The following is a 24,620-nucleotide window of genomic DNA, read 5'->3' as shown; positions in this document are numbered from 1 at the left end:
TGCTCTCGCCCCCGCACAACTCCACCACCTCACCAGACCCCGCCTAGCCACTGGAAGAGCCTCGAGGGGCCCTTCTTCCTCAACTCCGGCCACCTCCATCTGCCTCGGGCTCCGGCAATGTTCTCTTCGGTGAGAACTCCTCCGCCGCCCTACTCTTGCTCGTAGCCTCGTACCACCACCAGGAGGCTAACCCCCACTTCAATTTGACCCCCGCAGCTCTCTCCAGCAAGACCCACGACCACCCGAACCACCGTCCGCCGGAGCAAGGGCCGCTGTCGAGGTGGTGCTTGCCGGCGACCTCTACCACCACCCACAGACGCGGAAGGGCGTGCTGATCATGAAGGTACCGTCCGATCCCCCTGCCTCGCCGTGGATCGCCGCCGGCGACCACCGCATCTCTCGGGCGCCGTCGCGCCCCTTCATTTGAAAATTTAAACCTGACGAGTGGAGCCCGCCTGTCAGCCTGTCAGTCGTTTCTTTTAAACGAACCGTTCTATGGACTTTTCCGCAGAGCCCCCTAGAAGTTTTCTGTTTCATTACAGATGGGTCCTTGGACCAAAACTCTTATAACTTTTAAACAGAAAATGGTTTTTGATTGATTCTTTTTCTGTCATCTTTATTTTTCTGTCTAGTTTTTTGTCATATTTATTGGAAAAATATTTGGAACACTTTCCTGTACACTCACGGTATTTACGTTACGTACGTATTTTTTTTATACCGTAGATACCGGAGGAGGTGACGGAGCTGCGAACTTCACCCAGTTAGGCTCCGACTACTCCAAACCAGGCAAGCATGTTTGAACTCTTGATATGATGAGTGGTTGTTGCATGTTTGCATTTTTGTATAGTCATGGCATGTTTATGAACATTTCTTTGAATGTCATATTTCATGCACATAACTGGAAAGTAAGTTTCGGAAAGCATTATGTTGTTGGATACATATTTGCATGGCCATGTGATGGCATGAGGATGGGTAAGATGGCAGTGTTGTGACATGCCAGTCTTATGCCAGATTATCTGACTTCCGTGTCATCGTGAAACAAATCACATTCCCATTCATTTCCTTCCTGTACTGTCACATGTTTTCCGAAAGGAATATGGCTTAGTAAGTTGCAAATCGTTTTCCTGGTACACACCAAATAGAGAGGCCGGGATGAGGGTTTCATGGCCCTGGATTAAAGCCCGTCATCCGGTCAGGGGGCATGGGTGTTTCCGGTTGGGACCGAGAGGGGGGCACCCCTTAGAGCGTGCGTATAGAAATTTGATCCCATGCTATTCGAGGCTGTGACCTCCCCGTCTCAAAGTTTTTCTTGAACGTTGTCTAGGGTGATTCCTGGCATCGTGAGGTGGAATGGGTGTGTACTGGTTAAATGTGTTTCTACTGAAATACCATAAACGGAACTAGTCCATTCGTGACTACGGAAATCCATTGGCTGTGGTCAGTCAATACCAACTCTGCAGAGTCACAAATCTTTCAATCCTCTTGTACATGTTCAAGTACTATATTCATCTTATCTTATCAGGTATCAGCCTCAGTGACAAAACTCCGGTGGAATACATGTGTGATAAATCTGGTTAAAGGATTATTCTTGTGGATGGACTAATCTTGTTATTCACATTTGTTACAAGCCCTGTCTGTGATGTCGCTCAGACGTCCAATGGTGGCATACTTGTTATTTACATTTGCTACAAGCCCTGTCTGTGATGTCGCTCAGACGTCCGACGGTGGCATACTTGTATTTACATTTATTGTAAGCCCTGTCTGTGATGTCGCTCAGACGTCCGACGGTGGCATACTTGTATTTACATTTATTGTAAGCCCTGTCTGCGATGTCGCTCAGATGTCCGACTGTGGCATTTCTTTTAAAGCCCTTTATGTGATGTCGCTCAGACGTCCGAATGTGGCATTTCTTTTCAAGCCCTGTCTGTGATGTCGCTCAGACGTCCGACTGTGGCATTTCTTTTCAACCCTGTCTGTGGCGTCGCTCAGATGTCCGACTGAGGCATTTCTTTTCAAGCCCTTTATGTGGTGTCGCTTAGACGCCCGACTGCGGCATGAGTTTTATTTGTTTACCTTTCGAGGCGTCGCTCCAGACACCCGATCGGTTTTCATTTATTTATTTACTTATCAAGTCGTGCATAAATATTATTATTATTGAATGAGCATCATTATTTTTGTTCAGGACGCATTCATGCATACATTTGTTATATCTTTTGTCCGAACTGTCTTGCGAGTACTTAAGTACTCACCTGGCTTGTTGATTTGGCCAGATGTTGATGAAGGCGGTCTCATGGATGAAGAGTTCGATAGCGAGTTCGGCGCCTAGAGGAGTCCCAGTCAGTCCCGTGCGATTCTGTTTTGGTCACTGTATCATACCCGCTTCCGCCACCCCAGAATAAATTCATCGAGCCTCACCTCGACGCTCGATGAGCTACCAGCTAGGAGTCAAGTTATCCACCACCACTGTTTACCTCGAGCTAGTAGCATGCCACCACACCCCCGTGTAATAACCGCCCATATGTAAGATATTGGCGAGTTTGTAATAATTTGTTGAGCAGCCTCAACTCAACCCTGTAATATATTTTATGCTACTGGTCCTTGGTTCATCAAGTATTTGTCTACCAATGAGGATGACTTTTCCTATACTGGGATCTAAAGATCAATTTTCTCAATAATTATTTTATTGGAAAACCGGTCGTGACACAAGAGTTGGATGATGCACTCACATGGTGTTATTGAATGGGATTAAACTTGGCAAATCCTCATTATATGGACATATAAAGATGTTGTAAAAAGATCAAGCCAAATCGACAAGCCGAAATGGCACTTGCTTCACAAACATCATTCCTGTCCAGAAACTTGGAATGATTTTGGTGATCAAATGGCTTAATGAAATGATGACAAATTTGGTGGAGAGATGTTTTATGGGTAGAAGAATGATCTGGTAATTTATCAGAATTTTTGAAGCAATATAAAATAACCTTGCTTCACAACCTAAAAATATTGCCAGAATCAAAGATTTGGTCATGTGTTCACATAGATGATTGGATTGAGCTGCAAATGGGTGGAAGGGGTTAATATGATCACATGAAGGAGTGTGCAAAAGTTCAACTCATTTTGATACTCCTAGCTAGTACTTCCTTCACAAAGCCTTCTGTCAGACAGAAACTTTGAAAAATCACTGAGGAAGATTGGCTAGGCAAATAAAGTTGAACTTGTGCATGAGGCAATTATTTGAACATATAAGCATGCCCAAAAAAATCTTGGGAGCCACTAGGAAAATATAAATGACACTTCCTTCACAAACTGCCATTCAGGGCAGAAATGAAGAATAATTATTGGGGAATTATTTTTGAACTGTCCAAGGAAATGTTTGGGCATATTTGAGCTATATATGACCCAAAGGAATTATGAGAATTATTTGGGGATTTTTGGATGGACAGAAAAATAGGTTGCTTCACAACCTAGGGCAGATAGGGTTATTCCTTTAATGAAAAAGAAATTTTCCCTAGAAAATAATTTTAGGGTTTGGTCAAGGAGTGAAGTGACATGATCTTGGAAAGGTTCTGAGAATGATGAGCCACTTGGGAGGGGGAATGAGGATGATTTACCAGGTGGCAAGGCCACGGAACCACTCCAAAAACAAAAACAGAGCAAAAACCAGACAAATCAAAAGAAAAAGAAAAGGGCCAAAATCCAGGTTGTTGCACTGATGCCATCCATGGTGGACATCACGCCCCACAAGTGTGTCGGTCAAATGACATTGAGACTTTTTAGACTTATTGTGCTTGGATGCATTTTTGTGAGACACATAGCTGGCCATGAGTGCAAGGTTTGTAGGCATGAAGCAAAAGGTCATGATATTTTGGGAACGCGTGCATTTTTTGTCTCTTGAGCACGAGCAGTATGCACCACACAATTTTCATGTGATCCATGATCACAATGTGAAGTCGCTACTCCATCGACCGTACACCATTTCAAATTCCACCACAAAGTATTGAAGTGTGATTGCACAAGTGGAAAGAAGGTGGCCAATGGGCGCGTCAATCATGGAGATTATAAGTTTTGCTTAGTGTTGTTCTACATGTTCGTTAATTTAATGATTCACTCAATGTTGCAACTTGATCACGTCATTGTGTACCTCGGACGCATTGTTGCAATTTACCAAAGGATGGGGGGAAAGCCCTTCACATTGACGCCTTGTTGGATGAATCTCAAGGGGCACAACATTTGGATGAATAACCCATCCTGATGAAAAAGTTCAAGCTTGAGGAGACAACTTGAGATGAAAGCCTCTTTCAAGGAGTTTCGTTGAATTTGGGATCAATGAATCTAAAGAACTTGATCAACATCGGATGCTTTAAGGTTTAAATGTATGGTGAATCGCTATCCATTGATGATTCAAAGTGAAGACACATGGTGAACATTTTGTGTAAGTTTCAATTCTATATATATTTGAAGAAAATGGCAGACATTTTATGCATCATTGGATGTTTCCCCTCCCTCCTCCATTTTAATCCAAGCTATTGGAGTTACCCTTACAAGCCTTTCGTCAATTATCTGTCGGATTTCTCACACAACTCGGGCATGTGGCAGATGATCCCCTTGAGCTGCATGGAAGTGAGAAAAGGCTCGAAGTCATTGACCCATGAGGACTTACATGCCTAGCCCCGTGACCACGCCAATGCAACTTCTAGAAACAAACGGACCACTAACAAGGGCTTGTGCACATCAACTCTTGAATATTAGAAACTCTTATTTGTGAGACTTCTTTTAAATGCTTATTTGAATATGGTCTTGTCTAAGTCTAATGTATTTATATTACTTTAGAATTAGGGTCTATCACAACGCAATAGGGAGATTATTTTAGACACACAAAAGTGTTGGGAAATGTAGTAAAAAACATTTTTTACTGTACATACAAATACACTCAGAAACACTATGCAAATGCATGGACAGATCAATCTCATCAACACAACACGACCGAGATGAAGTAGATGTTGATGAAGATTGTGTCCCAACCATGAAAATCCCCTGATCAAGAGCCGTACGAACCCTCTGCATTATCCACACGTATCGTATCTAGAAGTTTGTCATTCAGGACAAAGCACAAAGCGTAACTAGACTACTAGAGATGGATCAGTCTTGTGGAATCGCCTTCTTGGTGATATCTGAAGGAGAAGGGGGCGAACCTTCATTATGTTTTCATGCCTTCATGGCAACAAACACCCCTTCAACAATGATTAGCTTCCCTCCAAGTAAGTGAACATCGAGAAACATCCTCATCGTCGATATTTTCTATTATCCCTAACACCAGCTTATTACTTGTGATTTATTTTTCTCGTTGGCTTTGAAAGAATCATATAGGTTGTTTATCCCACTCAAGCAATTGTCATGACATGTCTTTATAATTCGCATAACGTAAACTTCCTAATGATCAATGTAAAATTTGTTGTTATCCGTATTGACCCCCTTTAGGTTCATGTCGATCCTTTCACAATCGCGTGAAACATAGACCGACTTGAGCAGTCGCCATCACCCTTGCTCACAATAGTGCCTTCCCTGTTACAGCACCCTGCCGCATTAGGTCGAAGCATCTAGAGATCGAGAAAGAGTGATTGCTAGCCCGCAGCAGCATCACTAGTCTCACGGCACCATCGTCAGCCTTGCAACACGTCGACCGGCCCGACAACACTGTGCATCGCAGGTCACCGCAAGAAGCCCCGATGCTTGTAGTCACTCCTCTCCTACTCCAACTAATGCAACACAACCATTAATGGGCCATGGCTTCTACCACCAACAGTTGCAACTCTATCAGCGACGGCGGTTGGCTCCAAAATGCTCTTGTTGTGGTCGTAACATCCATGCAATCGGTACCATCATGCTCTCATCATGGTCGCATCATCGCCGGCGGTCGGTTCCAGCATGTGTCGTCGCGGTCGCAACATCTAGTGTTTTCTTTCCGTTTGCTCGACACTTCTCATATTTTAGAATGTACATGTTGTATAATTTGGATTTGGATATTTGGAAATCAATGGATGTTTATGAGTACAATACGATTATGAAATAAATGTGAATGTGTGTATGTGAGAGTTCATGTCTTCATCTGTTGTGATCAATCATGAATGTGTGTGTGATAAAAATGATCATTCATTGTGAATTTGGATAGGATAGGTGGTTACAAAATAAAATTGATTTTCTTGCCCTATAATCTATAATACCTAAATAGTTCATCCTCATTAAACTAATTCTCTTGACATGCAGCCTATCCACATCAGCGGACCCACTATCTCATCATCCTTGGTGATATTATCTCTTTTTTACCAAGGAATTTTCCTCCACAACGCAATGTTTCCTTTCTTCATGACATCATTCTTTTTTTCCCTGAGAATTCTTGATGGCAACGCCTCTTGATTTTCCTCTAGCTCTTTGCCTTCTTTAATCTCCATCAAATCGCACTATCTCTTCCCCTTCCGTGGAGGGTAATCAATGCAAGCCTCTATTATGAGGCCCCTTGGCTCATCTTCCTTGGGCTTCATCCCCCATAAATACATCAGCCTCCTCATTCTCATATCCATGGTGATAATGTGGGTCGTACTACGATAGCCTTACCACGAGTCCACCACCAGTCCACCACTGCCAACGACAACAAGATCACTTGAAGATGGACCAAGAGCTGGGAATGGTGTAATACCTAAATAGTTCATCCTCACTAAACTGATTCTCTTGATATGCAGCCTATCCACATCAGCGGCCCCACTATCTCATCATCCTTAGTGATATTATCTCTTTTTTTACCAAGGAATTTTCCTCCACAACGCAACGTTTCATGTCTTCACGACATCATTCTTTTTTGCCTGAGAATTCTTGATGGCTACACCTCTTGATTTTTCTCTAGCTCTTTGCCTTCTTTAATCTCCATCAAATCACACTATCTCTTCCCCTTCCGTGGAGGGTAACCAACGCAAGCCTCTCCTACGAGGCCCCTCAGCTCATCTTCCTTGGGCTTCATCCCCCATAAATACATCAGCCTCCTCATTCTCATATCCATGGTGATAATGGGTCGTACGACGATAGCCTTACCACGAGTCCACCACCACGGCCAACAATGCCAAGATCACTTGAAGCTGGACCAGGAGCTAGGAATGGTGGAGGACGAATTCCTGTCAATGCTTGATCTGATATGAAGAAATTATTGGGGTAAGAGGAGGCCATAGATTTCCTTAACTTTTATTCCCATCGAGCCTCCACCATGCCTCATATGAAGAAGCCTGACTAGAGGCTCTGCCACCATGGGTGTCTACTCTATGATGCTGACAACATGTAGATGCCATTCAAAAATCCTCTCTGTATACAGTTTTTCCACTCCACCTTAAAACATGGGTCTATGATGCCGACAACATGTGTAGGCCATTCGGTTCCTCTCTGGATACATTTTTCCCACTCCGCCTTAATTTTTTGTATGGAATGATGAACCGATACCCTAACTCCTTTCATGTTTTTAGAATTGTGTTTTGTGGACGAGTGCATCCCTCCTTTGTCCATGTTGGTGATAGTGGTAAGGAATTTTTGGATTCGGTAAAAAAATTTGCTCATAAGAGATAGATAGATAAGCTGATATATACTTGGACACAGTTAAATTTGTTTCAGGAAAGGGAGCACTATTATTAATGAACGTTTATCTCATCTCCATCGAAGTTACTTTCAATTCTTTTTTGTCTGGTATAACATGCAGGTAGGTTCTTTGACTACTTAAGTTGATACTTGGACACAGTTAAATTTTTTTCACGAAAGGGAGCACTACAATTAATGAATGTTTATCTCATCCCATCGAAGTTGCTTTAAATATATGGCTTCAACTAAGCATGCATCTTCGGCACACGCAATAGATATTTGCATATATCAGAATGCATTCCTGAAGACAGATACTTTAGAATATGTTCAACTATGTAACTCTTTATTACTTCCTATCATTGAATATAGTGTACCTTTACCCCCATTATTCGTATGTACATTCAATGCGCAATTCCCAAATCGCTTTAACTTTTTCTGTTGCATATTTCTCTATGAAAAATTATGTGAACCATAATGTGGTAACCGTATTTTGCGAGCCCCCAATCTGCTATGTGACAATTTGAGTTATGACATTCAATTGATGAAAGTTTAACTTCCTCATGGAACATGATTGCTTAAGCTTTTTTCAATCAACGTCTCGCCTGGTATCATACCTTTTGTTCTTCATTCGATCATTGGCTTCTTTCATTATTATATATAAATCTCCAAAATATTGAGCAAATTTCCCGCAGCAACGTGCCGAGGTATCCTCTAGTTAACAATATAGTCAGTTACATAGAAGAAACTAATGTTTTTAAAATAGTCGCTGGTAATATCAATACTGAAACTTCTAAATCACACCCCTGACATGCAATTGCGGGCCCGTCTTTTTTTGTCCGAGTTGCAATTCTAGTATTTATATGTAATTTGGGGCCCGGCCAATTTTATCCCAGTTGCAACTCCATCCTTCACATACAGCTATGGGGACTGCCTTTTTTGTCCTAGTTGAAAGCCCAACCTTGACACACAACTGGTCTTGAACCCCATTATTTCCTAGTTGCGAGTCCAACCTCGACACACAACGCGTGGCCCAACCCATTGTCCCAGTTGAAACCTCATCCCTGATATGCAGGGGGGCAATCTTTTCCCCACTTGTAGGTCATCCCTCAATTTCATTCTTTCTAAATTGCAAGTCCACTCCCCACAGGCAACTACAGGGCGGGGGTTGTCCCAGTTGCAACTCCACCCCCAACATGCAATTGGAGAGGAGCCTTTTTTCAGTTTCAGTCGCACCCTCGATACACAATTGGGCCCTACACATTTTTTGTTCCATTTGCAAGTCCTACCTCGACACACAACTAGGGCCAACCATTTTTGCCCTAGTTGCAACTCCACACCGACATGTAATTCGAAAAGTCATCTTTTTTCTTGTCCTAGTTGCTTGTTTGTCCTTGATATGCAACTAGGGCCCTACCCATTTTTATCCTAGTTGCATGTCCAACTATACCCATGACATGCAACTGGGGCCTGCATGTTTTCCCTAGTTGCATGTTCACCCTTGATACGCAACTGGAGCCCAACCAATTTTTCCAAGTTGCAACTTTACTCTTGATATAGAATTGGGGAACTCAATACATTTTTGCCCTGGTTGCAAGTTCATCCACGACACCCGACTAGGTCCGACCCATTTTTGTCCTAGTCGCAAGTCCAGTTTTGACACGCGACCGCATGCCCGCAATGAGTCTGCAATTAGGGATGGGAGGAGGGTTGTCGGCTAGTTGCATATCTAGATTTTTAAAAATAGTCATGATTTCTTTTTCATCTTCTTTATAAAAATACATGAAAATTTTCTTAAAATTATGAACTTTTTAAAAATCATGAATGTTTTTTTTAAGTTCTTGTTTTTTAAAATTCATGATCTTTTTCCAAATTCTTGGACATTTTCTAATTTCACAAAAAACAATGTATTCGCTAACATTTTTGAATTCATGGAAATTTTTTCAAATTTGCTAATTCCTTTCTAATTTGTGATCTTTTTAAATTTTGAAAAAAATAATTATTTCACCAATTTTTTCTTGAAAATTAACAGAAAAATTGTTTTTAACTGAGACAACAAACAATGAGTAAAAGACGAGTGGCAAAAAAACCAAACGAACTAAAGTGAGCAGCACATGGCCGACCGAGCCGCTGTAAAGTGGAGATCTGCTGTCCTCCGGCGGCTGCGCCGACCGAGAGTTTCTTCGTTGTCGAATACCGGGTGTACAGTCTCCTCGTCGCAGGTGGACCAGTCGTCATGAAAGTCTTGAGTTGGAATTGTCGCGGGCTTGGGAACACCGCGGCAGTTCGAGCTCTATTGGATGTCCAGAGAGCATGCAACCCTGAGGTCATGCTTTTGTCAGAGGCACATCTTGAAAGTTACCCATCAGAGTGTTTGAGGAAGAGATTGCACATGGACCAGAAGTTTGTGTGCCCTGGAGATGGTAGAAAGGGAGGACTGATCTTGTTTTGGGAAAAGGAAATCAAAGTGCAGCGTCTAAACCTAGACCCGATGTATATAGACGTGACAGTGGAAGACGCAAATAGCTTGGTGTGGAGACTTACGGGCATGTATGGTGAATTTAGATGGGAAAACAAGTACAAAACCTGGGATCGCATGCGCCATCTCCATCATGCTCACAATCTTCCCTGGTTGTTGATTGGAGACTTAAACGAAATTCAGTTTCTACACGAAAAAGAGGGTGGGAATCCACGCCCACAACAGTATATGCATGCATTTCAAAGTGCTATTGATGATTGTGAGCTAAGGGATATGGGTTTTTTGGGTGATAAATTCACATGGCATCGAGGACGGATCCGAGAACGACTAGACAGGGGTTTGGTGAATGAAGCATGGGCAAATCTTTTCCCCATGGCAGCTTTGGAAAACTTACAGTACAACCACTCGGATCATAGACCATTGTTGGTCAGCACTGAACACTATACTGTGCCCGTTCATGAAGATGCAAGACCATTGAGATTTTAGTCGAGGTGGTTGCGAGAAGCAAAGTTCAATGATACTGTAATGGACGCTTGGCAAAAAGTAGGATCGGACCCTACAGCCAATTCGGTTTATGAGAAGTTAAATCGCATGCATGCAATGTTCCATGATTGGGACGAGAGGGTTTTGAAGAAACCTAAACAGCGCCTCCGTAAGGCGCAGCGTGATCTTGAGAGGGTGATGAGAGGCCCAATTAATGATGACAATGAAGAAGCGCGCAAAGAGCTTTCAGAGCTGATTGAATACCTACTAGAACTTGAAGAAATTCATATGATGCAAATGTCACGTATTTCGTGGCTGAAAATGGTGATAGAAATACGGGCTTCTTTCAAGCCTATGCTTCGGCAAGGAGAAAACAAAATTTTATCAAAAAGTTGAAAGACTCGGATGGAAATTGGATGGAAGGTACAACGGAACTAAACCCACATATTCAGAGTTACTTCTCCAACCTTTTTACGTCGGAGGTACAGTACACCGATCCATCTATTCTTTATAAGGTCAATTCCAAAGTTACAGCTCGGATGAACAACATGTTATTAGCTCCATATACTCCGGATTATGTTCGTAAAGCTGTTTTTAGCATCGGTGATCTTAAGGCACCAGGGCCTGATGGCCTCCATGCAGTCTTTTTCAAAAAATACTAGCATATATTAGGGGAGGAGATAACCCAAGAAGTTCTTATTGCAATTAATTCAAGGCAGATCCCAGCTGAATGGAATGATACAACGATTGTTTTGATTCCTAAAGTTGACTCTCCAGAGATGGTAACTCAGTTCAGACCCATTAGCCTTTGCAATGTTTTGTACAAGATTATATCAAAGATGCTTGCTGCTCGGTTGAAAACAATTCTTCCTGATATTATTTCTCCAACCCAAAGTGCCTTTGTTCCTGGGAGGCTCATTACCAATAACATTCTCGTCGCTTATGAATGTATTCATAAAATAAAAAATAAAAGAGTGGGCCAATCAGGTCTATGTGCAGTGAAGTTGGATATGCATAAAGCATATGATCGAGTAGAATGGGTGTTTCTGAGGAATATGGTGTTGAAGCTGGGATTTCATGAAAGTTTTGTGTAAATGATGATGGCTTGTGTTGGATCTGTAAGATACAAAGTAAGTACAATTCACAAGAAACTGAGATATTCATACCTACTAGAGGAATTAGGCAGGGAGACCCCCTTTCTCCCTATCTATTTCTCCTTTGTGCAGAAGGTCTTTTAGTCTATTGCAGTATGAAGAAGAAGCTGGTGGCATTGAGGGAATTAAAGTGTGCAGGATTGCACCGTCAGTCTCACACCTTTTATTTGCTGACGATTCTTTGATTCTCATGAGCGCGGATGTTTTAAATGCAGCTTCCTTACAGCAAGTGCTAGATACCTATTGCCAAAATTCTGGACAATTGGTAAGTTTGGCAAAGTCTAGTGTTTTTTTCAGTCTACCAATGTAGTTTCAAGATTTGAAGTTTGCCAACAATTACATATTGATACCGAGGCATTATCTGATAAGTACCTAGGCCTTCCGGCTATGGTAGGATCTGATCGTAGTGACTGTTTCAAGCACTTCATTGAAAGGCTTAAACAAAGAATCCAAGGATGGATGGAAAAACAATTATCAGTTGGAGGTAAAGAAATTCTTCTTAAAGCTGTGGCACAAGCTATTCCTGTTTTTGCTATGTCTGTCTTTTTTCTACCAAAAGGTATTTGCAAGGAAATCACAGATATTATTGCTAGTTTTTGGTGGGGAGATGATGAGGAAAATAATAAAATGCATTGGTATTCTTGGTGGAAATTATGTTACCCAAAGAGTGAAGGTGGTATGGGCTTCAGAGATCTATACTCATTTAATTTGGCATTGCTAGCTAAGCAATGTTGGAGACTTATTACTTCACCTGAGTCACTTTGTGCACGAGTTCTTAAGGCAAAATACTTTCCAAATGGAGGCCTCTTACAAGCATCTCTAAAAATAGAGCTTCGTTCACTTGGCAAAGCATTATGAAAGGTCTTGAAGTGTTCAAAAAAGGCTATATTTGGAGAGTGGGCAATGGGAATGAAATCAACATATGGTCAGATCCATGGATTCCTTCTAGTCCCAACAGAATGATCATCACGCCCAGAGGTCAAACAGTCGTATCGGTGGTGAGTGACTTGATTGATCCTCACACAGGACTTTGGGACGAGCAACTCATTAATATGATTTTTAATCCCGTCGATGCTCGAAGGATTCTGCAAATCCCCTTAAGTCTTCATGCATTTGACGATTTCATCGCATGGCACCCCGATAAAAAAGGGATGTTCTCCGTTCGAATAGCTTATAGAATCCAATGGTTACATAAATTTGGGGTGCATGAAAATGACATCAGTCGACCGGGAGGTTCTTCTACTCCAGCGGTATGGAGTACATTATGGAAGCTACAAATTCCATGTAAAGTTTCAATATTTTGCTGGCATTTACTACACGGAATTCTGCCCCTAAAAGGTATACTCGCTAATAGACACGTTGGGGCAATTGGAGGGTGTCCAATTTGCCACAAGAGCTCTAAAGATATTCGTCATCTATTCTTCACGTGTATTCATTCAAGAGGTATGTGGAGCCGACTTGGATTGATAGATTTCATCAACACCGCAACAAATGTTGATAGATCTGGGTCGGTTATTATGGAGTATATCTTGTTTATTGATCAAACGCCACTACCTCTAATGCTGACATTGGAGATTAAACAGGTCGTAGTGGTGGGATGTTGGTACCTCTGGTGGACACGCCGCCTTATAACACATAATGAGAGTTGCCCGCCGATGGTAAGATGGCCTTTGTCGGTCTTGGCAATTACAAGAAACTATCAACGAGCCATGGCAAAGATAGTTGTGACAGAAGAGGAAAGATGGTTGAAGCCAGACCCAAAGTTCATCAAACTTAATGTGGACGCGGCCTTTTTTGCGGAGCAAAGAGTTGGAGCTACGGCAGAAATTATTAGAGATGAACGAGGTATTTTCCTTGCAGCTCAATGTAAGTTTATCCCATATGCAGCGGACGCAATGACATCAGAGGCAATGGCGATGAGAGACGGACTAAACTTGGCAAATAGCCTAGGGTTCCAGCGAGTTGAAGCGGAATCCGACTCTCTAATGGTGATCAATTGTTGCTCCGGTCAGAGTACTTGGTGGGACGTGGCGGCAGCGATATTCGCGGAATGTGTGGACATCTCTACCTTGATTGGGAAGGTCAACTTTAAGCATTGTTTTTGATCAGCAAATCAAGCGGCGCATGTGCTAGCTAATTTTAGTTATTGTAATAAACTTTCTTCTAGTTGGACTGATGAGCCTCCAGATTGTCTGGTGAGCAAGCTCGTAGACGATGTATCTTTATGCATTAATCAATAAAGATAGCCATGATGGCCTTCCCTCAAAAAAAGGAAGCAATAACCTGAAAACAAGCCAACACACTAAAGACCAGCCCAAATGATGCTGGTAACCAAAGCTTGATAAATGACGGCTAAGCGCAATCCAATCCACCAATGAACAAAGATTTTTTTTTTATAACCAAACAAATGTTTGATAGATGAACAAGGACAATTGACTTGTTTACACACACACACACACACAAACAAGGGGGTGGGCTTAGTATGGAATGAGCCCTAGGCACACCTATGAATAGTAGCTCTAGTTGCCTTAGTTCGAAGTCAAAACTGCCAAAGGAGGGCAGGTATGGTTTTCTGCTCCGACGTCGTAGTCGTGTGGGGGTGCAAGATTTGGAGCCCGATGGTGTGTCAGGGGTGTTGCCCCGGTCTGATTTGTTCAATGGTAATGGTTTCACTTTTGGTGAGCCACCTTGGACGTCCGCAAAGCTGCATATCAGCGATGGAGCCGTGTCGAGCTTGGGTGAGGAGGTGATCCGTCATTTTTTTCCTTTGGTGACTGGTGTGGTGGTGCCAGAGACGGGTGATGAGCGTTGGTGTCAAGTTCAGAAGATCCTTCGGTCTTGATTGTATTTTTTTCTTCTTGGCTCATGTTCCTTTGTGTAAAGGCTAGCGTTTTGTTGTCTTTTCAGTTTTGTCAAGTCGGTGTGTACGTGACTTGTACTGTGATCCTTATAATATAAATGAGACGCGTATTACCATGAAGAAAAACCCAAATATGTGCTGGTGGAGATGTTATGTTTCTTTTTTCATTATTTTTTATCCGTGTTTAAAGTTGGTGGAGATTTCAGGTATATTTTGACAACTTTATTTATTTTTGGAAAAGGTTTGGACCCAGAGCGTCGGGCGAACTTTTCGCTGGTCGCGCGAGCCACTGGATCTAGCCGAATCAGGCGCCCTGAAACCCCCCATCTATTGTGACCCCACGTCAGTTTCTTCTTCCTTCGCCACATCTCTCCTCACGCCGCACAGATCCTGCCACAGGCCATCCCACGACCGCGCGTCGTCGCCACCTTGGAGGTTCCACCGCTCCGCGCCTTCGCCGCCGCCGGCCACCCTCATAGTTGCATGTCGTCCCACACCTCTTGCGCCCTTCTTCCCCTTTTCTTCTCCCCTTTCTGTGCAGAGGTAGGTTGCAACCGGCCTTGGATTTTGCTGGCACCGGCCATGTGGCGAGCTACAACCAAGGCGGCGACCTCCACTGTGGGGTGCTGAAAACCAAACAACGAAATGTTGGAACCGGCAGCGAAAATGCTGCAACCGGTCATGCAATTTGTTTGAACCGCTCGACCGCCCAGCACGAGCCGGTGATGACCATGCATGATGGGGGTTGCTGCAACCACGGCGTCCAAATGCTGGAACCGTGATGTCCAGATGTTGGAACCCGTGATGGCTTTTGCTACATGCATTCAAGGCCAAGCTGTGACCAACGACGGTGGTGGCGACTTTTTTGCAACAACTATCGCTGGATTTTGCTACGACCGACGAGTAAATTTGCTACATACATTGACGGCGGTGTTGCGACCTGCAACGACAGCGAGGACGTTTTTGTTGCAACCGTGTCAGAGTTTGCTACAAACGACTAGATTTTTGCTACATCCATCATGGCAGATCAGCGACCCGCAACGACGGCGAGGACGTTTTTGGCTGCAACCGAGTTTTGCTACAACCGACTAGATTTTTTGCTACATCTGTCATGGCAGAGCAGTGACTTGCGCCGGCGGCGATGGCTTTTTGCTGCAACCACCATCAGTTTTTGCTATGACTTGGCAAGAATTTTGTTACATCCATTTTGGATGGTAGAGACAGGTGTGTCGTCGTTCGTGGGGGAACCTGTGTGATGAGTGTAAGAGGTGAGGGGCGGGAGTTGCAACCGGCGATGACCTGCGGGGCCAGCAGTGCGATGAGTTAGGCAAGCAGCGATGATGGATGAAAGTGGTCATCGATGACGCTTTTTCGAGCTTGCCGACTGTGATGTTGGGCGCGGTCATAGAGGGGCACGCGAGGGTGCGTTGGCGTGGGAGCCCTCCTCCAGCGGAGTTGATCGTTGCCGCCGATCCGGCCGCCGCTGTGGATCAGGGACAAGCCGACGCGGGGGCAACACAGCTCCCCTTGTTTCTCATTGTGGCGTGGGGCTCTGGCGCATGTCCGGCGACTATTAATCGCTGCATCGGATGGCTGGGGGCCAACCGACCAAAATTTCGGTTGGCGCGCCAGCGCCTAAGAGTGGCCTTTATTTTTCTAGTTGAAAGTTTTTCTTAAAGTCACCGGGGGAGGAGTCCCTCCACCTGAATATATTACTCAAAGTGGTCATTATGTTAGAAGAGTGATCCAGTTTGTAAGGGAAACCGGATCGAAAACCTTAACAAATTGATCCCATTTATAAGAAAAACTAGACCGAAAACCATACAAGTATCAAAGCTAAATTAAAAGAGAAGACATGGACGCCCAAGAGACGGCACGACCTAGCAGCTGACAAACGACAATCACCACGAGAGGCAAATGTAGATGAGGAGTGTTGTCGAGTGATCACAATACCAAGATTATGCAAACAGCCTAACGCACCGCACCAGCGTGCGTGCCGAACCGCGCGACACAACAGAGGAGCATCCACAATCAACGAGTGCCAAAGCTTAACACAAACCTTGACTGGGAGCTCCGCCACGCGAGGTTGGAACAATTAGCAAGTCGGGGAGGCGTCAGTGCTTCGTCATAGAGCAAAGATGAACCGGGGACGAGACCAAGAGCCCGAAGCTCGCCGCAACACACCGACCATCAGGGAGGGTCTTGAGCATGCACACCAACAGGACGCAGACCACACGAAGGCAACCGAAGAGGAACACATGAAGAAGAGCACACCACCGTTGGCCCCAAGCTAGCCGCACCACCACCACCACCAACTGCACCACCCTCAACCACACAGAGCAGCAAAAGTTGTCGTTTGGGTCTCCAAGATGACGCCTCCAAGGAGGTAGTGATGTCGAGGATACAACACCGTCATCCGATCCGACATGCCCGGATCTTGAGTTTTCATCCGGAGACCACAAAGCAGTGCAATGTAGGTGCTGGAGCTCCACGACGGCACCTCGTACAAGGAAACGATGTCCAAAACGCCGCTAGCGCCGACATCGACATAGTCAATGCAGGGTTCTCATCCGAAGTTTGAGCACATCCCTACAGCAATACGACAGCAGACCACCACTAGCATCGAGCCCCTCCATCGATGAAGAGGCACAAAGAACCGCCGTCGCCAACCACACCTCGCGGAGGCGAACGATAGCCAAACTGCAGCACTGGGTGCTAGATCTACCAAAGGCCGGCCGGACGCAGTACAAGCCGCCCTACCGAGCACCATGCCGTCAAGGAGCAGAGGACCACTGCCCGAAGCCAAGAACCACCATGATTGGGTTGGGTTGAGTCCAATTGATGCAGCTAGCGCATTTTCTGGAGGGGGAAATCTATAATGGAACGCGCAGTCAGAAACTGTTCCGAACACGAGGATGAGCAAACTAATAGTAATGCTTTCCATATGAACGGCAGACTTACCTTTGATCCAAACTATTGTGAAGGGTCCTTGTATGTGTTCTACTTATAAATATACAGGGACAGGGTGATGGAAGAAAGAGCGTCCATCAAATCAAAGGAAGAGGATTAGAGGAGGGGGCGCTGGAAATTCAAGCGGCCGAAACTCGCCTAAGACCAAAATCAACCATGGCCAGATGGCCTGGTCATGGCTTGATAGGATCATGGAGAGAGGGACTACGGACTCCTCTGCCGTACCCGACGATACGTCGTCTAGCCACGTCATCAAAGTGTCGCTCGGTGAAGTGCTCTGCGCGGGAGCCGTGTGCTGGGCGGCGTGGAGGTACTTCCGGTACATCACATGCTTGCGCACCTACGGCCGGGACATGACGGCCATGGCCGGCAAGGCCGATCCGGTGATTGGGCGTGACGATGAGATTGATCGCGTCATCCGCATCTAGGGATGTCAACCAGGTCCCGTTTAATCCGGTTTAAAGTCCACTTATGATATGATAGTTCAAAAAGGTTTTTTGTTTGTTTGAAGAAAATGAACTAACAAGCTAGCAAAAACTAACTAAACGGGATTGCAGACGTCATTTATTTGCCACTTACATCCCTACCGCATCCTCTGTCGCCGGACCAAGAACTGCGCCGCGCTTGTCGGCGCTGCCCGGGTCCGCAAGACGGCCATCGCCGAGGGCTCGCCCAACGCATCATCGCCGGGAAGGTCCCGTCCAAGCTCGCCGGAGCGCGTGTCATTGAGCTCAAGCTCACGGCGATGGTGGATGGTACGATGTACGTTGGCATGTTCGAGGAGTGCATGACGGACTTTCTCAAGAGGGTCTGTCTAGAACAGAACACATCTAGATGTGACACATATGTCACATCTAACCTTGTGTCCACTACGCTTGTGATCTATTTTTTTGCCTCAGTATTTTTTTTTGTTTTTTGTCGCTGCATTATTTATGGGAGTTTAGATGTGACATCTTTAAAAAACATCTAGATGTAAATTAAACAAACTGTTCTAAAAAAGGGGGCGGCTACACGCGGCAAGGTGATCCTGTTCGTCGACGAGATGCACATGCTTCTTGGCGCCGGAGCGGCCACGGGCACCCACATGGACGCGGCCAACATGCTGAAGCCAGCATTGGCTCGTGGCCATATCCGATGTCTGGGCGGTTCTCAAAAAAAGGATCCTGCACGGTTCTCAAAAAAAAAGGATCCTGTACTCGAGCGGCGGTTCCGAAAGGTGCACGTTGAACAGCCGAGCACGCATTCCACAATTGCCATCCTCCAGGGGCTTAAACCCCGGTACCAAAAGCATTATGGCTTGGAAATTCTTGATGCTGCCGTACACCTCGCTGACCGCTATATAGCAGGTGATTATAGTAATTTTACTGAATTACTGTGTTACAGTTGTTTCAAACGAAATTTGCTTGTGAGCCGAGTTGTCATATCATTGTTCTGTTAGACTTCTGTATGTGTAGGTAGTTGATTTCCTGATGAGGCAATTGATCTCATTGACGAGGCATGCACGACAATGGAGCTAGGAGGAGAAAATACAGTTGTTGCGCCGAATCATGTTGCACAGGTAGGCATGCACGTCACTTTTATTATTTCAACCGTGTGTGCTTGTCATGTAGTACTATGTTTGAACTAGGTTTTCATTTGAAGGTTGTGAGCGGATGGACTGGAATTCCTATAGCTACGCTTAATCAAGAGGAGAGTGTCAAGTTAATCCACTTAGCCGACAGATTGCATAAGAGAGTAGTTGGGCAGGATGAGGCCGTCAATTTAGTTGCAGAAGCAGTGTTGCGTTCCAGGGTTGGCCTTCACCAAGCTGGCCAACCGATAGGTTCCTTCCTCTTTTGGGGCACGACGGGTGTTGGAAAAACAGAGCTTGTGAAAGCTCTCGCAGAACAGCTATTTGATAGTGAGAAGATGAGGCTTCGCTTTGATATGTATGAGTATGTTAGTCCTGAATCTGTGCTACGTCTCGTTGGAGCACCCCCAAGGTTTCATTTATAATGCACACACCTTAATTTCAAGCATCATATTATTATATCACGATATTTATTTTACTTATACAATTGTTTTTTTCTTCGTAACATCGTAAAGCTATCATGGTTGTCGAAATGGTGGACAACTCATCGAGAAAGTTAGGAGGCGCCCATACAATGTTATCCTTTTTGATGAGGTGGAGAAGGCATATCCGTCGGTGTTGATTGTTTTCCTTCAACTCCTTGACGATGGTGTGTTGACTGATGGTAAAGGGCACAATGTGGATTTCAAGAATAGAATTATCATTATGACTTCAAATGTTGGGGCAGAGCACCTAAATGTAGGAGTGGTTGGAGAAAAGACAATTGTTGTTTCGTGAAACCTTCTCATGAAACAGGTTTGTGAATCACAAATAGTCCACTTGGAATTTTGTAAGCAGCTGCTCATTGATTCATTATGATATATGTTTGTTGGTGTAGGTTCAAAAATGCTTCAAGCCCGAATTTCTCAACAGATTAAGCGAGATTGTAGTATTTGAGCCGCTTTTACACTGTCAACTGAAAGAGATAGTGAATATCCAAATGAAGAGTGCCTTTGCTAGAGTAGCCGGCAAGGGCATATCTCTTGTTCTAAGTGATGCTGCGTTGGATGTCAATTTGTCAGAGTCACACAACCCGGTAAGTATCTTTCGTTTTCAAAGTAATCATATAATCTAGCTTGAAAATTCAAATAACGAACCATTTTCCACATGTTATTGATAACCAACACTACTTGGCCTTTCCAAGTTGTATGGTGCAAGGCCCATAAAAAGGTTATTTTTTTAAAAAAAAAGGAGGTTATCCCTCGGCCTCTGCATCTGAAAGATGCATGCAGCCATATTATTAAAAGGTTCGCAAGTACAGAGTCTTAAATCCAAAATAGCTCGCAAAAGGAGCAGAATAAAGAAAGAAAACAACTCAGTGCCACAACCGGCATAGTAATAGGACTAGAGCACTAGCCATCTATCCTATTATGAAACCGCCATCCAAACCGGTCAATAGATAGAGAAGAACATAATGACAACTATCTCCAAGATGCTGGTCAATGGAGAAGCCGTTGAAGGATCAACAATCTCTATTGACTCTACCAGTGACAAGAAAGGGTTGAAATACCAATTGGCAAAAAAGAAAAATGCGACGGATCCGTGAAACAAGAGATCTTCTCATTTACTCTACGATGAGGATGGCTTGATCTTGGTCGCAGTTTATATATAGAAGAAGAAAGTTGTCTTATATATGTATGCCTAGTACTACTAGATTATGCCTCCAAATCTAAATTCAGTTGTTGCATAATAGTCTATTTGACGTTGTTTGTTGGTCTTCTCTGTTTCACTAAGTTGCCTGGCACACACAACCCTTTGCATGCGTCCAATGCAATGTTGATGCTGCGGCTGAGCTCCATTTATGTTAGCTTTGAGCTTGGTGCAATGGCGTGCACACACAATGCTTTGCATGTGCCCAATGTTGGTACAGCGGAAAGTGACAAGGAACCAGAGCCATCGATGGTAGAACCACCACTCACCCACACACAACGAACCAACCACCAATGGATCACCCAATCCATGACACATACAGCAATAGCTCGCCACCAGCAGGGCACATCACAGCCAGTCAGGCTAAACTTTCAGCAAAGGCAAAGCCTGTGCCCCCGAGACTCCACAACAGACAGGATTCTGCTTTACCATATATATATATTGCTTTCCTGTGTGAAATGATCTGATGATGACATATACACATGTGATGTGGACTACTACAAAGCATATCAACAAAGAAACAAACAGCCGTATTCCTCCCCTACAACCTCACCCTATTCCCCCTTGCTTGCCTATCCCAGAAGACGTAGATTACAGGCTTACAGCAATCCACTACAGCAAATGCTGCCATTAGCGTATCGATCTTGATCTATGCAATGCGTGCGTGCCAAGGTACCGGAAGGTATCAAAACTTGTCTCGCGATGGTGACCGTGCTCCGATCAGCTCAACCAAGCAGTCTTCGCTTTTTTGCGAGCTGTGTCGTCAGGCCATCCAAGATCTCCCCCCACATGTTGTTTAGACAATGAGGGAGGCCCGGGTCTTGATGGGCTTCAGCTTCACCCCCATGCTCTCGGGCGACAGCAGCTCCGGCGATATGCAGAACGGGTTCAGGGTGCTTCGGGGGCTGCTCTCGAGCTGGGACGGTCTGTACATCCCGTATCCCATCAAGAAGTACTCCATCGGGATCAGCATTGCATGTGGCTGCTCCTCGGTGATGAGCGACCCGCATGCCTGAACCTGCGATTTGCCCACAAAAACACTCCTCAGAACCTGCCTTACTCTGGGTATGGTTCTCAAGTGATCACATGAATTGTTGAAATGTGTGGTACCTCGACTAGAGCGCAATATCTCCGATCTAGTTTTGTGGTCATGTGGACAGCGTCCGCATGGAACTGTGAGTTCTCGCCCACAAAAATCAGCGTCCGGCACCGGAGCTTCTTCAGTGCTTCAGTTAAGTCATGTCTCCTGATAGATAGAGAGGTTGATGAACTGGGTGAGCACAGATCCAAATTTGTTTGGCATTTACAGGCAATGCCTAGCAAAGATATTGTTTACTTACTCGTTGATTGCTTTAAGGAATCGACATACATTAACACCCTGCCTCTGATCAAGTAACTGCATAAAAAGGTAATCATGACCTCAGTCAGATATTTAAACTGTGGAGATAATTGACATTCTAGAAAAAACACTAGAAAGCTGCTAGGGGAGAAAAAACTTACACTTCTACAAGCTTGGACAATTTCCGATTCAGGTTCTTGTCCACTTCCACGAACTTCCTGTATGTAGCAAAAAGAGATGTTCAGTGGGACTTAAATAGGTACAATGGTGCAAACAGAAGAAGCTTATGGAGGACGAAATATACCGTGCTAAAATACCGCTGAAGGAAGCATTCGTTCACTAGTCCACTAGTGCCACAATAATAAAGTAAGTTTAACAATACCTAAAAGGTCAGAATATGAGGTCAGTATACACAAAGAAATAAGGCACTGATAAATTCATGGCTGAAACTGAAGTACCAATCATTACCTTGTTATACAACCACTCACTCCAAGATGGGGCTTTGCATAGAGGTGAAACCAACATCAGGCCAAGAACCCTTTCCCTGTACTTTGCCTGGGATAACATTAAAACAAATTGTTAGCCAAAATCAAATAGCAAGCTTTAAAGGGCTAATCGTGCAAACACTTACCGCAAAGAGGGTAAGCACGTAGGCACCGGCGGTGACACCCATGCACATCACAGACCCCAAACTGCAAGAGCAATGCCACAATAACATCAGAGGACTCCTTTAGGCACCAGCAGAATATGATAAAAAGTAAGCCAATTATCAGATATTTTACCCGAAGAAATCAAGAACATCCGCGACCTGATCCGCGAGGTTATCAACAGATAGCTCAGGTACATCCGATGGAATTGGAGCCGCTCCCAACTGTAAGACAGCAGATGCCATGAAAGGCAAACATGTAAGAACCGGAGGTAATAGGAGCAGATGATCATGTAAAATATGGAGCAACAGATGATGATGACTGACCTCATGGCCTTGAGGAGTAATATGGTAAATACAAAAATTGTGAAGCAACAGGGACGAAGCCTCTGGGCAGAAGAACAATCCTTGGAAGCAGGACATGTCTACCAAACAGGAATACAACACATGAGCTACCTTGTTATAGCAAAATTTATAAACACCAACCACAAAGAAAACGACAGCACTCACAATTTAGAGCTACATCGGGGTACGTTATGAGCGCTGGCTTGTCTTCATCGCCGTATACAGAAACAGATACAAAGCCGTATCTTGTTCTCACAGGATGCTCCTGATAAATCACATGGCACAAGGACACAAATTTAGTAACAGCTGTAAACAAACCATTCTAATTTAGACCATCCCCAATTGACCAGATTCCAGAAATGCTTCTTCCTTGGTAAAACAGCCACCATACGTTGCTTAACACACAGAAATAGCATGAGCACGCTTCCTGACGTTGCTTCATATGCTTCTAATCGTAAACCAGGGGCCGTTGCAACTATACATTTAAAATGAAAAATAGTACCAAATTCTAAGCCTGATTTCTTCTTGCTCCTACTCATGAGCAGCATTGCAACCACAACATAACTAAGAATTTCATTTGGTCTGACAGAATAAATAACAAGCCCGGCCACGCAGCAGCTAATATCTCTAATCCTTAATACAATTTGCGGTTTTCCCCCATGGAGGAGGCATAGTAACAATCTGGCATAGCATCCTCAATTTGCAACTAATTAAGAACAGGTGGGGATAATAATAATAAAGGGGCAGAAATCAGCAAGAAGAAGCTCCTCCGCCCAACCACCCTAACAGACCAAACAAGAAGAGCAAACGGAAACCCCACGGAGCCCGCCCTACACAAATCAATCCTCCCCACAAGAATGCCCCCGCCATCGGAACGAAGGGACGGGGAATCAATCAATCAAGAACCGGAATGCGAGCACGGACCTTGCCGCCGAAGTAGATCCGCTCCACGTCGATGGACACCGACCCGCTTGAGTCCCCCATGGCGGCTTCTAGAAGCTTCCTCTCAACAGCCTACCAACAACCTCCTCCTCCTCCTCGTCGTCGCTCGCCTCTTCCTTGCTTCCGGTTCAGGGCCTCTCTTTCTCTCTCCCTGCCTTCCCCCTTGGCGTCTATTGCGTGCATATATACGCGAAGGGGCCGCTGCCCAGAAATAAACTGGCCACCGACGGCGGTGAGCTTACCGGTAGGTGACTGGAATGGGACAAGCCGGAGACTAGTTTTTAGATCCACACGTTGTTGGCTCGTTTTGACGGGCCCACATGTCGGCAGGCGTTGTGGGGTCCCGCGTTTGAACTGTGTGTGGCCCTAGCGTTTTGTTTCGCTCGGCCTTGTGAAAGCGTGGATAATGGGTGGTCTGCTATGGGCACGCGCATTTCGGTCCTCGTGGGACGCGTTGGGAATTTTCACTCCATGGCCTATTTTCCAGTCCAATGGTCAATGAGATGTCGTCTATTTTTCTTCTTGCTTGTAC

At 44.6% G+C, this 24,620-nt stretch overlaps 1 protein-coding gene and 1 pseudogene across 1 annotated transcript; one reads left to right on the top strand and one right to left on the bottom strand.

Annotated features, from left to right (window-relative positions):
* Positions 1-17,850: 17,850 nt before the first annotated feature.
* LOC119279381 lies at positions 17,851-20,349 on the top strand (annotated as a pseudogene).
* Positions 20,350-21,234: 885 nt separating this feature from the next.
* LOC119275065 (protein NDL1-like) lies at positions 21,235-24,259 on the bottom strand. Its single transcript, XM_037555844.1, has 11 exons — positions 24,071-24,259; positions 23,312-23,411; positions 23,129-23,226; positions 22,938-23,026; positions 22,787-22,847; positions 22,624-22,710; positions 22,460-22,537; positions 22,317-22,373; positions 22,157-22,212; positions 21,927-22,062; positions 21,235-21,834 (listed from the first exon to the last, which is right to left on the bottom strand). Exons 1-11 carry the CDS (start codon positions 24,128-24,130, stop codon positions 21,613-21,615), a joined length of 1,044 nt encoding a protein of 347 aa, XP_037411741.1. The 5' UTR covers positions 24,131-24,259; the 3' UTR covers positions 21,235-21,612.
* Positions 24,260-24,620: the final 361 nt, after the last annotated feature.

This window comes from Triticum dicoccoides, chromosome 3B (assembly GCF_002162155.2).
Source record: "Triticum dicoccoides isolate Atlit2015 ecotype Zavitan chromosome 3B, WEW_v2.0, whole genome shotgun sequence".
Taxonomy (NCBI): Eukaryota; Viridiplantae; Streptophyta; class Magnoliopsida; order Poales; family Poaceae; genus Triticum; species Triticum dicoccoides.
Note: the sequence above shows the minus strand (reverse complement) of the source record. Positions and strands in the feature narration are given on the sequence as shown.

What these genes read in the sequence shown, in the direction of transcription:
- LOC119275065 (XM_037555844.1), bottom strand. Translation starts at nt 24,130, where the DNA reads ATGGGGGACTCAAGCGGGTCGGTGTCCATCGACGTGGAGCGGATCTAC. An exon ending in TTGTCCAAGCTTGTAGAAGT is followed by an intron (nt 22,213 to 22,316) that starts GTAAGTTTTTTC and finishes CTTTTTATGCAG; the next exon opens with TTACTTGATCAGAGGCAGGG. An exon ending in GATATTGCGCTCTAGTCGAG is followed by an intron (nt 21,835 to 21,926) that starts GTACCACACATT and finishes GGCAAATCGCAG; the next exon opens with GTTCAGGCATGCGGGTCGCT.